Source organism: Eptatretus burgeri, chromosome 4 (assembly GCF_056783735.1).
Source record: "Eptatretus burgeri isolate ZD-2024b chromosome 4, Ebu_testis_v1, whole genome shotgun sequence".
NCBI classification, from domain to species: domain Eukaryota; kingdom Metazoa; phylum Chordata; class Myxini; order Myxiniformes; family Myxinidae; genus Eptatretus; species Eptatretus burgeri.
This window is the reverse complement of record NC_140964.1, coordinates 108165120-108178881: the sequence shown is the minus strand read 5'-3', so window position 1 is coordinate 108178881 and position 13762 is coordinate 108165120. Positions and strand designations below refer to the sequence as shown.

Below are 13762 nucleotides of genomic sequence, written 5' to 3'. Positions count from 1 at the left end.
TTTCGACACTTATTTAGACCAAATTATATCCGATCCTCAAAATCGAAATAATATTTCGATGATGTGCTTTAGTCAGGTTCAGGTTCCCTGTGTATGTAATAGTCAGGTTCCCTGTCCTGTGTATTTTCGTTCAATATTCGTGGAGATTTGCAACCAACTGCATTTTTTGGAGGATTTGACCTTACTGAACACGAAAACCAATGTTTCCATTTGAATAGATCCATTTTAGGGCCGCCATCTTGGATTTCAAAATTGCCACCGTTTCATACCTATTTTAGTTAATATCTTGAAAAGTAAGCAAGATATTGTGTTGATTTCAATGGATAGACCCACATTTTTGGGATCGAGGAAAATGTTGGTGCAAGCAAAAATAGGCTGTGATGGCAGCCATCTTTGACAAGCTGCCATATTAGATTCCAACATGGCCGTCACTGAAAAAATAATCATGTGACTATAATTTTCACCGAGAGCTCAGCAATATGCTGTTGATATGGTGATTTTTCAACCAGTGTTAGCTACTTCCAGGGGTTAAGAAAATTATAGTGTGACAAGAACAATTTTCAATAGATCAAAAGAATGCGAACATTACATTAATTAATCTAATCAGAAATTTGTTTATTGTATTTTCAGGTTGTAGCCCATAATGACTGACCGGCCAATTCTTAGTAAGGGATCCACACCAACAATGGGAGCATTGAAGCAGAATATTCTGAGAGTACATGTCCAGGCTAGAGTGTGGGGCCAAGCTAGTATTGCACATAAGACCTTCATAGATCCATTGAAGAATGGATTCTTCCAAGACGCTAATGATAATCTTATGCCCCATACTACAGTGGATCTTCCTGCACCAAATGCCAGAATCGAGATGGTTTCTTGTCACTGCAAGGGCGATTGCTCAACACACAGGTGTGGTTGCAAGTCGCACAATCTTGCCTGCACAGACCTGTGTTCATGCAACACTGAATGCCAAAATGATGACAACTCCCTCAGTATTCCTGTGTTTGATGACCGTTCAGAATATGACGATTCAACTAAAACTGTTTGGTCCAGTGAATATGATTTCTATGGATTGATTCCAGTGTCACAGTTTGTATGTTGATCTGGTACATTTGCATCAGCCATAAAGCCACTTTAGTAAGTGCTCGATGCCCTGCACGATACAAACATGTACTTCATGCCACACCTTCTGTGAAGAGGCATGCATGGTAATTACCTGTTGCCATAAAATAGCTGTAAGTGATACAGAAATAACTACTGGTGGGCAAATATCGTAGGTTGCAGCAAGCCAAAATCAAAACTTTTTCAAATAGCTGCACCCTCACTTTCCTCGACTTTGAAAATGTGGAGATGCCCCAGAGGCTACACGGCTAACAATTCTTAAGCTGCAAATAAGTTGTAGACCAAAATAGATTTTGAATGGTGACCATCGTGGATAATAATATAACCTGCATTTTGAATTCTTACATAATTTCAATTTGATGTCAATACATGCATCAATTTCCTTAGCTTCGAAAGTTAGGTTCGTATCGCTAAGAATTGTGTTCCAATTTTCATACAATAATTGATACAATAACAAACAAAAGAGGTTTTTGATGACAGCCATCTTGAATTCCAAGATGGCTGCCATCAAAATCGATTGCCACTTGCACCATCATTTTCCTCCACCCCAAAAATGTGGGGATAGCCATTGAAATAATTTTCGTATCTTGCTTAGTTTTTGAGTTATTAATAAAAACAGTAACTAAATGGCAGCCATTTTGAAATCCAAGATGGCGGCTGAAAAAGTATTTGATTCAAATGGAAACATTGGTTTTTGTGTTTAGTTGACCAAGTGCTTACCAAAAATGGGAATAGTTACAAACCTCCATCGATATTGAACGAAAGTTTGGCTCTTAACATAGTGAACCTGACTAGAAAGCTCCTCAAGGTTTCTGGGCTGTGTACAGTAAGGCCTAAATCACATTTGCTCTACGGCGAGGATACAGCGGCCGTACGCCCTTTAAATTGACAGAAACGTGCGGCGGCCGCATAGTTTCTGAGGAGGCCTCAGGGTGGCCCTACGTCGTATGGCTATATTTTACAGGCCGTAGGGTCGCCGTGGAATTATAGCGCGAAGTTATAACTTTTTTCATTTCTACGTTCGCCGTAGCAATTCGACAAGCCGAAACAAAAGAATTGGTAAAAAAAAGAAAAAAAAAAAAAAGAACCCACTCGTTACCATCCATCTGGCAGCACGTTCGCCTTAGGGCCCCCCTGCGGTCCCCCTGCAGTCGCCTTGCGGGCACCTTGCGTCTGCTTTGAAAATTCTATGGCTGCCGCAGGAACGCCCTAAGGTTACCGTGCGACATCAAATCAAAGACCGTACGGCACCCCCACATTTTCGGTCTCCACAATTTATAAATACCCCGTGCGGCTACCCAAAAAATAAAAACATATGTGACTGCTACATTGTGTGACCATGAAAATACTGCGGCCGCCGTATAATTGCTAGTGGCCATAGATTTTGGAGACCCCACGGCCACCGTGGCAAATGTGACTTAGGCCTACGTAATGTCATTCGTAATCACACCGACTCCAACCTGCCGATTCCCGAAAAATTGGCGATATCGGCCAAGCACGTGTGTGTGTGTGTGTGTGTGTGTGTGTGTGTGTGTGTGTGTGTGTGTGTGTGTGTGTGTGTGTGTGTGTGTGTGTGTGTGTGTGTGTGTGTTCATAAAGCATAACATATTCTTTCTGCTAACTTCCCTACTCCCACCTATGTGTGTCTCTGTGTGTGTGTGTGTGTGTGTGTGTGTGTGTGTGTGTGTGTGTGTGTGTGTGTGTGTCTCTGTGTGTGTGTCTCTCTGTGTGTCTGTGTGTCTGTCTCTCTCTCTCTCTCTCTCTCTCTCTCTCTCTCTGTCTCTGTCTCTCTCTCTCTGTCTGTCTCTGTGTCTCTCTCTCTCTCTCTCTCTCACTCTCACTCTCACTCTCACTCTCACTCTCACTCTCACTCTCACTCTCACTCTCACTCTCACTCTCACTCTCACTCTCACTCTCTCACTCTCTCTCTCTCTCTCTACATCCTGATGGTGTTCATGTGTTTATCTCCAGCCAGCTTGGCTCCAGATGCGTCTGGGTGGTGTTTTTCTCCGGACGCATCCGGGCGGTGTTTGTGTCCGGATGCATCTGGGTGGTGTTTTTCTCCGGACGCATCCGGGCGGTGTTTGTGTCCGGATGCATCTGGGTGGTGTTTGTCTCTGGGCCGTGTTTATAGTATGACTGGTAGAAAATGTATTTCAGACATTATTTTGTTTCCATCTTCACTGTTATTCTATGCAGAATCATTTTGATGAGACAGTATGAATCATAATTAACGCTCCACCACCCATCTGCCTTCCCTTCCTCTCACCTCACACTGTCTCCCTCCCCCACCCCTCCTCACTACCCCTCCCTCCTCACTCCCCCTCCCTCCTCTCTCCTTTCCCTCCACCTCTTCTCTCTCCCCGTGCTCCCCCCTCCCCACCTGTCTCTCCCTCTTCCCCCTCTTTTTCTCCCTCCCTCCTTTCGTATTACCGTCAGTGAAGTGACAGGTGGTATTTGCTAGTATCTAATATGTAGAGCTCATTCTAACCAATGATTGACCGACTGACTGATATTAAATCGTGCTCCCTCACCCTGAGCGAGTGGGACCTTCCGGGTGATCTGGTACATTTGAATTTTTCTCCATGTTCTTTCGGACATCTTCCATGTTGAGGGTTGGCAGTCATAAAAGCAGCCCCTGTCAGCTGTTTTGAGGTCTTAATTTGTTGTTAGGGGGAGATGAGAAATTTCCTCTTTTACAACGCCCCAAAGCGAGTTGTCACATGTTGTTAAGTCATTGCACCGGTTGTCTTCCAGGAGGACACACTATCTCTAGATCAATGTCAAATCCATCATCCACTGAATTTGTTGTCGAGATATTCTCCAACTGCGAATAATGTGCTGGCGTGCCATGTTGTTGCAAGATAGCTGAAGATAGCTGATTCTTAGCAGGACAGCTAAAGATAGCAAGATAGCTGATTCTTGACAATTGAAAACCTCAAAACAGCTGTCATGGGTTGCTTTTATGACTTCCAACCCTCAACATGGAAGATGTCCAGAAGAACATGGAGAAAAATTCAAATTTATGCAGAGAATGGAGGGAAGCATACAGATAAATTCTAACTAAATTCTAACTCATAGGGACTTTGTGGCCACTCTTTAGATAGGAGTGGGAATGAGGAAGGGGGAGAGCAAGGAAGGGGGGAAGAGTAAGGAAGGAGAGGAAAGGGGGAGGAGGGGGTGGGGAGAGAGGATGATGGAGAGGGGGTGAGGGAGTGGAGAAAGGGGGAAGAGAAGGGAGGGGAGCGAGGAATGGTTGGAGCTCGGAAGGGGAAGGGAGAGGAGAGAGAGGGGAGGGAGGAGGGAGAGTGAGGTGAGAGGGAGAGAGAAGTGGGAGTGGGACAGAGGGGGGAGAGGAATGGGGGAGAGATAGGAATGGCGAGGGAGCAGAGGAAGGAGAGATGTGAAGAGAGAGAGGAGGGATGTGGAGAGCGAGGAGAAGGCCAAGAAATGGGGAGGTTGGAAGGTGGTATCAAGGAATGGGGGGACAGAGAGGAAGGAGGAGAGAGAGAGAAAGGAAGGGGGGGTGGGGTCGAACAATGCCTCACCACAACTCGCTATACACTCCGGGAGAGAGGGGGTGTGAGGAATATCGGGGAGAGGGTGTTATGGACTTGGGTTTGGTAGAGGGACTCGAGGTGGGAAGGGGGAAAGGGTTCTTGACTTTCATTTGGAAGTAGGACTTGAAGGGAAAGGTTGGGGGGGAAGGGTTGAGTTGCATTTGGTAGGAGGACTTGAGAGGAAGCGGGGGGGGGGGGGGATAGTCCCATCTGCCAGCATTAGTGCAGGATTGAATGAAATGGGGTATGTTAAAACAGCACGTTCAATCGTGTTCCACAAAACACCACCCTAAGATGTTCGGACACCGCTCGGGTTGCATCACCCCAATCATCGAGTTTGAAGTTATGTTACTTGGTCCTCCTTATCATTACTCATCAATAAGCACCAATCTCAGTATTTTGTGTCACTGACAATGAATAAAGCATTTTTAACCATGTTTGAGAAAAGTAAATAATTACCACAAAACCTGCTTTAGATTCCTATCAAACCGCATTTCATCGCCTTTAACTTGCCTCATGCATGTCGTGTTGCAATTTCGCCCCTGAAGAATTACTTAATGGATATGCCCAAAATAACTCATGGTATAGATCGTTAAGTGACCATATGCGACCCTTGTCGCCATGTCATGAATCCTCGTGTTCAGTTTCCGAGTTTCTTGTGGAGTGCTCACCAAGTGACTTAAGTACTCAAGGAAGCACTCCATTTAAAACCGTTGAGAAGGAACAGCTGGCTTGGAAAGCACTAGCTATCTGCTTGGTAACTGAACACACCCCTGGATATCTCGACAACATTCAGAGAAAACACTGACAAAAGGACAGAATAATGACATTAATTGTCATGAAAACGTACCTTGTTCAGTTTTAAATGCATTTTTTTTAATGCACAGCAGACCCTCCCCATTCCTTGGAAAACCCCACATTGGGGAAAACCACGATGTGCAAAGTTAAGACCTCATGGGGAAAATAGGGTAAGGGGAACCAACTTTAAAATTTATCAACTGGAAGATATAGAAGATATGCGACATACGTGAAGTATGGAGGTATAGAACAAATGAAACAAATGAAACAAATGGAAAATTTGTCATGAATCTAACGTATAGGACATGATCGCCTGGGTGCCCGTTGTAGCAGAGGGCTCATCCCCTGAACGGTTTCTATGTGGGTTAGGTTTGCTGGTAGCGGAACGCAAATCGACCGACTGCAACAAATGCTGTCTTTTTGCCATCCGCCGCAAGGTAGGGCTTTGGACAGTGCTGAGACAAAACAGGTCTCAGGAATTTGCGAGCCATAAAATTAATTATGTACCACATTTAGATTTTCTTGTGTAAATACGGGAAAGGAGGGATCACATTAATGTCTTAAAAATTTGTGATTTTACTCCAGATTTTGACACTAAATTAGCCCACACACTCTGATGCTCAAATCCGAAGACAGATTTTGTTTACATTACACACTTTAATTAGTCTGTGAGAGTACATCGTGTTTCAAAGGCAAGCCATTTTTTATTAAGTCAGAATAAAATGGCGGAGTAAGACCGAAAATGGCGGATTCACCGAAGAGGTGAATGTGGGCTGACCAAGATGGTGCGCTGCCACCTTAGTAAGGCTTTTTACAGCGCGTGCGCTGTATACAATTGCACAGAGTTTGAAATGTCCCCGGCGTCATCTACCACGTCTCCGGTGGGTCCGGTGTCCCCCCGTCCCCCCCCCCCACGTGCCTCAAGACAGCCAATGACGGCCGTCCGGTAGATGCACTGCATAACCTCAACGGAAATGGCGACAATTGACAGAAATACCCGAGTATTTCAATGGAAATTTGTGAAACTAATGTGTTATATATGTGAAAACCATTTAATTTATTGCTTGACGGAAAAAAACGAAGAAACGCTCTACCGTCATGTACGAACTAACGAAAGACGTCACTTCCGCCCACCATCGCATTTCACGCCGATCGCCGAATGCTGAAAGCTAAGTTCTTATGCTATCATTCTTTTGTGGTGCCCTGCCACGCTGTATTGAATTTGTGAAAGTAATGTGTTATACATGTGAAAAACATTTAATGAATTGCTAGACGGAAAAAAACGAAGAAACGCGCCCCTCATGTACAAACGAATGAAAGACGTCACTTCCGCCCACCATCGCATTTCGCGCCGATCGCCGAATGCTGAAAGCGAAGTTCTTCTTATGCTGTCATTCTTTTGCGGTCTCCTGCCACGCTGTATCGAATGATTTCATTCATTCTGTTATATATTAAGGTGCTTATCACAATAATAACAATTTTTTTACATTTCAAATATTAAGTGCGCTTTTTAATTGTTTTTCAACTGAAAAAACATAAATTGCATATTTTAACATTAGTGTACTCATTTGCTTCACCACATGCACTGCATTGAAGGATTTCACTTGTTTTGGTTTTTGATGATGAGGACCCCCGTTAATTATCCTCAAAATGGGTGTTTAAATTTACCCAAATACCCATTTTTCATTCATGGGCTCCCTTGGAGTTCCTTTAGTATGCATGCAAAGTTCCGGGCCACTAGCTTTCATAGTTTTGGAGCTATCGAGAAGAAAGGGGCGGAGGAGCTCCTCAAAGGGTGGAGGAGCTCCTTGTGAGCCAAGGACCATCCATAGATAGTGCCCAACTGTGTCTTGGGAAGACCTCCTGCAGTTGGGTTACTTCTTGTTAGGAGGTTGGTGGCAAGATTTGCACTCCTGCCACCGTAAAACCCTTCATTCCGCAAAACATTACGGAAGCACAAAAAAACCTGAAAACCCACTCGGTGGGAGTACCTCCTGTGCAGCTTCCCTTCGCAGCACAGCTCACCGGATGAGGGGATTGGGGCAAAGCCTTCGGGACCCCAAATATTAGATGATAGGAGGGAAACCACGGGGTAACATTTCTGGGTCAGATTGCGGGAGAGTGTGTCGGAGTGGTGCTGACGTGTCATCCACCAGACGGTGGTCTCCTTGGGGTAATGTGAGGCAGTCCCTTCGGGTGGGTGCCTGGAATGTCCTATCCCGAAGAGAGAATGAACACCTGTCTCTGGTATCATCTGAGCTCCAGCGTTTGGACATCGATATTGCAGAACTCCTTGAGGTTCGGAGACTGGATTGTAGCGCGATCATCATGGGTGGGTACACCTAGTATTGGTCTGGTCGCTCTGATGGTTACCATTCCCAAGGAGTTGCTGTAGCTGTGTCCAATAAGCTGACTCCAATGATAATTGAGGTTACACCAGTCAACGAGCGTATTATGAGACTTAGGATTTGTCACTCCTTGGGTGTCGTTTCCCTGGTCTCTGGATATCCTCCGACTGAGGCGAGTGATCTCATCATGAAAGACCCATTCCATGCCATGCTCGAGTCTGTGGGTGATCAGTGCCCAAGGCGATATACACTTCTATTCTTGGTGGATTTCAATGCATTGAATGGAACTGATAGGGATGGTTATGAGATGTGTGTTGGTCCCCATGGGTCTGGAACTGTGAACCAGAATGCCACTAAGTTCCTTGACTTTGGAAGAAGTCATGGACTTCAGCTGGCTGGTTTATGGTTTCAGCTCATCGCTGGACTTGGTATTCCAACACTGGCGGTGTGGTAAAGGAGATTGACCATGTGCTCATTGATGGTCGCTGGAGGATGACCAGAACTGCAGGGTCTACCGGAGTGCTCAATTCCACAATACCGACCACAGGATTGTTGAAGCAACTCTTAAGTTGCACGTTAAATCTAGGAGAATGGTACCATCCCAGCCAAGATTGGATGTTGGCAAGTTCAAGGATGAGAGGGTAGCTGAGGTGTTTGCAAACAAGCTGATTGGAGATTTGGGGGGTCTGGGTACTTTTGGGGATCCTGAAGAGTTGTGGAGTGCCTTCAAGACCACCGTCCTTGATGTTGCCGATGGATGTCTTGGAACTCAGCGGAGGGCGAAGAAGAATTTTTTCTCTCAAGGGACACTGGATACCATTGACCAGAGTCACAGGACCAGGCTGAATGGCAGAATTGTTCAGGGAGCTGAGGCATAAAACTGTACGTGCACCAAAGTGGACAAGGAGGCCTATGTGCGAAGAATCTGTGAGGGGGTAGAGCATCACCTGTGGTCAAGTGATTCTTGTCCTGATTACAGAGGAATTCGTGCATTGCGTTCATTCAAGCCCGTCCCTCGGTGAACTGCAGTTAGAGCAGAGGGTGGTGGGCTCTTGATCGAGGAGTTCAAAGTGAAGGCCCGCTGGGCCGGTTACTTTGAGGGATTGTACCAGGCTGATCCACCAGCTGTCGAGTTGAACATCAGGGGAGTTACAATCACTGTTGCTGACCCTCCAATCAACTGTGGTCCACCTTCGTTTGTGGAAACAGGCTGCAGTGAACCGGTTGAAATGGGGTAAAGCTCCTGGGATCTGTGGCATCCATGCTGAACTTCTTAAGGCTCAAGGAAATGCTGAACTCGTGTCTTGCATGCAGTTCTGTGCTCTGCCTCGAATACAGGCACCATCCCAACTGACTGGAAGAGGGGCCTTGTTGTCCCTCTCTGGAAAGGGAAGGGTAATCGCGAAGACTACAACAACTACCAGGGGTGACACTGCTCTCAGTGCTGGGAAGGTCTTTGCTCAGATAATTCTTGATGGGGTTTGCCACCATCTGCTTGAGCACCAGTGGCCAGCACAGTCAGCCTTTAAACCAAAGAGGTCAATGATTGACCATATTCTTGCTCTTCGGATCCTCACCAAATGCATGTGAGAGTTTCGGCAGGGACTGCTTGCAACCTATGTTGATTTCTGCAAAGCATTTGATTCAGTGAATCGGGATGCCCTCTGGAAGATTATTGGTCTTCGTGGGGTGCCACCAAAACTGATCGATCTGATGTCTGAACTATACCCTGGAACTGAGAGTGCTGTGGGATGTGGTGGAACCATCTCTGACTTATTTCCAGTTGTTACTGGAGTTTGTCAGGGGTGTGTACTGGCCCCCACACTTTTCAGCACTGGTATGGATTGGATTATGGGGAGGATGTCAGAATGATCAAGTTGCAGTGCATCGTTTGGGAATGTCAAGATCTCTGACCTTGATTTCGCAGATGATGCAGTCATATTCGCGGAGACTTTAGATATCCTTTTGGGGGCCCTCGAGGTGCTGAATGAGGAGTCGGAGTCGCTGGGATTATGAGTTGCCTGGGTCAAACCTAAGATCCAGGCTTTCAATGACATCTTGGATGCTGCTATCCTGTCTGTATCTGTTTTTGGTGAGGATGTTGAGGTCACAGAGAGAATCAGTTACCTTGGCAGTGATATTCATGTCTCTGCTGGCTGTGAGCCTGAGGTCAACAGGCGTCTGGCGAGGGGCCAAGGGAATCATGGATTCACTGGATCATGGGGTGTGGCACTGCTGGTACCTGTGCGGGAGGAAAAAAGTCCGAGCTCTTCAGGTCCTTGGTGCTTCCAGTCTTGCTCTGCGGGTGTGAGACTTGGACTCTGACCAGAGATCTGAGATAGAGACTTAATTCCTTTGGCACCAGGTCTCTTCGGAGAATCCTTGGCTATGGCTGGTCAGACTTTGTGTCCAATGAGCGGTTGCTGAGAGAGACTCAAATGAGATTTGTTACCTGCATACTCCGTGAGTATCAACTGCGGCTGTATGGACATGTGGCTCATTTTCTTGACGCTGATCCTGCTCACCAGATTCTCTCAGCGTGGGAGTCTCGTGAGTGGAGGAGGCCAATGGGCCAACCACGTTCCTCGCGGTTCCAGCAGGTTGATCAACATCTCAAGGAGATCGGGATGGGCAAGGCATCTACCAGGGGGATGGCCAGACGGAGGCCCCAGGAGTACCAGTGGAAAGTGGACACAGTAACGCACTGCTCTTGCACATGCTCCCATACCTGACCTGACCTGAGGAGACACACCGACTGTCAAACTGACTGCCATCAGAACAATCAAAATTAATCGTTTGTGGAATCTTCATTATTTTCAGTTACTCATAAAATGTGAGTCATTCTCACATCGTTCTCTTCTCCCGAGTCTTGCACCAGCAAGCAATTGATGATAAGGCACTCCTCACAAACCCACAAAAATGAACGAACAGGCATAATTTTTTGACTCATTGATACACATGGAAAGTTAATTTTTTTATCGGGTGTTATTTTATAGGGGCAGACTTACACATGAGAAAAACCACCTCCTACGCAGCCGACCATGAACCACAAGAAGAGGAACCAGTTGTACGATGGGGCGAAGGAGCTAAGAATTCCAAAATGCAATAAGCACAGCATGCTGAACAGGATACACTGTAAAATGTTAAGAAAAAGACAAAAATCTTTATATGACATTTAAGTTTTTATTCGTGCAACATTAGCATTTTAGTTTTTATGTTTACATTTTCACAGATGCAAAAATAAACTTCAACCATCAATAATTTCAGCACCATTCAATGCAATTATAGCTGAAATGAGAACCACAACAAAGCCCCCAAGAAATCCTACCAGTTTGCGTCCATATTTATCTGCAAAGTTTCCCCACAGAGGTGAAAGCAAAGCTTGCCCAGTGAAGTACATCTAAAGAGGGAACATTTCCACATGGTCAAGCTAAATTGATTTCGTGGTCAACAGCTTGGTCAACTTCAGATAAAGACTTAAATCACTGAAAGGCATCATTCCTCTCACCTTCGATCTCTCCAGTAAACAACAAGCATGAACCTCAATATTTTAACGAATTTTTCTGATTGTCTCACACACAGTAAAAAAAAAAGCTACCCACCCAATTTCATTACCAATCTTATCAAATGATCAAAATAAGAAAATGACAAAATACTCACTGAGAAGGTAAGAGCGACTTGCCACTTGTAAATATTCCACTCACACTGAATCAATGGTCCCAAGATAGTGGTGGACATCATTATGAAAGCACAGGAAAACTGCAGGACAGGGGTGTAGTCAAGTTAGTCAATATCTGAACACTGTTTCTAGTTTCAAAATATGAAGTATTCTAACTGTTTATGTGCATCCAGAGAGTAGTCGATCATTTAAGTGCTCAACAATTATAAATGCTGAGCAGTTAAAATGAACATGCCATCAAGCAAACAAAAGTGTCCATGTCACAACTTAAAAATAAGGGTCTTTAAATCGATCATTTTCAAGTCGGGAGTTAATTGAGTGTGGTCCTAGCTTGATTTTATTAACAGGAAAACCATGAAGTGACACTCGATATACCAGTGTGGCCCTATACAGAGAAAAAGCTGATGAGGTTGCTCCACCTCCTTCACTCACTCTTAACCTGTTATGATCTTTTATTCTCTCATGCCACAAACTTTCGAAAAAAGATCCTCTCTCAAGAAACCACTCGTCCTTTTCCCATCAACTGGTAAAAAACTAGGACAGCACTCTATAGAGACTAGAGTGCATAATATACCTCCACCAGGCTGAACAGTGTGTATCCCACCAATAGGTCGGATTTGCATCCGGACCTGAACCAAAATCGAATCGGGTTGTTCTTATGACTGAACCAACTCTTCCACAAAATTTTGTCATAACTCGCCCTCAACCTTTTGAAACATCATGCTATATATGTGGGTTTTGGCCCCATCTCTCAATGGCGAAGAATCACTTAAAAAATTTTTTTTTTAATTCTCGTGTCCTGATCCGGATCTTCACCAAAATCAAATCGATTCATCCTCACACACCCAACCCGTTCACCAAATTTTGTTCTAATATGTCCACAACGTTTTCAGTTATCATGCTATATATTTTGTTTTTGGCCATACCGAATCTCAATTGTGAATATCAAATCACTTCAAAAAGTCTAGCCTCCAGATTTCACCAAAATCTAATCATTTTGCCTTTGTCACACGCCCAACCGACCTCTCCACCAAATGTTGTCCAAATCCATCCACAACTTTTTCATATATCCTGTTCACAGACAAACAGACAGACAGGGGCGAAAACACAACCTCCGCCCACCTTCGATGGCGGCCAGGTAATTATTTGAACACTCACGATGCCTCCAACTACTTTAAAATCTAACTTCTCACTTTAAAAGTCATCACATTTTACTATACTTTATAGTTACAGCTGTAAAGCTTCATCAAATATTGTAAAAATCTTAAAGAATAGGGATTTAATTCCACAGTGAACCATACGAATACTAGCACAAAGCAGTGTGCAGAACATCTGTACAATGCTTCAAGGGGAACCCAAATGCCCAGATCACTTCAATGCTAATCTATCCCTTGATAGCTTCCAAAATAGATATGACGTGTCTTTTTCTGATTTCCGGATTATAAAGTTGGTAAATTTGTGATTAAAAGTCGAAATCTTCTTCTTCAGATGAGCAATGATGTCACCCCTGGAAGATGACTGTCATATCATCCACACCGTCTCCGGGTTCCACCGTGGTATGATTTAACTGAAACGGTCAATAATTTTCAATTTTCCACAAATATGCGAAGTTGATGTGTCCTTGGCGGTTGTATTACAAATGGAGATGGTTTTCTGCTACACCAATGGCCAAAAGACCCTAAGTTTGGCAGAAATTGGACGAGGTTTGTCTGAAATAACCGAGTGTGGATCGGACCTACAAAATGTTTGCTTTTGTGCTTGGAACATGTTACAGAGCACTGTGATGAAACAATAGAGATGGCTAGATCTTATATTATGCTTATCAGGCACAATTGAGAGAGGATGCCATCCCCACGATTAAGCGGAAGAAATAGCCATCGCTCAAAACTGTAACACCATCACTACCCAGCTACCAGCACATGTACATGGACGATTTGAACAGTGAATCAAGCACCTGGTGCCATTGCCCAGCAGTTACCAAAAGAGCATGGGGGATGGCCAGAGAGAGGCCCCTGGGGTACAGGTGGAAAGTGGACACAGCGAGGCAGAGGAGCAGGGGAAGAAGAAGAATAAGCAGAAGAAGCAGGAGGGGCAAGGGGGGGAGGAGGGAGAGAAGTGTAAAGAGGATGGAGAGGAGGCAGAGAGAGGGAACGAGAAAGAACGGAAGAAAGAGGTTGGGTGGGGGGGGGGTGGGTGGACGGAGTAACATTAACGTCATTACATAGCATTTTAGAGGTGCCAGGTGATAGAAGAGGAAC

At 44.9% G+C, this 13762-nt stretch overlaps 1 protein-coding gene across 13 annotated transcripts in view; it reads right to left on the bottom strand.

Moving 5' to 3' along the window:
• The window catches only part of LOC147028865 (synaptic vesicle 2-related protein-like), a 360308-nt gene that overhangs the window by 145587 nt on the left and 200959 nt on the right, over nucleotides 1–13762 (bottom strand). For all 13 annotated transcript variants that reach the window (XR_015057745.1, XR_015057743.1, XR_015057747.1 and 10 more), the window contains 3 exons: nucleotides 11486–11584; nucleotides 11154–11225; nucleotides 10834–10958 (listed from right to left, as the gene is read on the bottom strand). Coding sequence is in view for 9 of the 13 variants with exons in the window: in XM_085879631.1 (XP_085735757.1) it covers nucleotides 10834–10958; nucleotides 11154–11225; nucleotides 11486–11584 (296 nt within the window). In the remaining 4 variants the exon portion in view is untranslated. The remainder of the gene's footprint in view (nucleotides 1–10833; nucleotides 10959–11153; nucleotides 11226–11485; nucleotides 11585–13762) is intronic.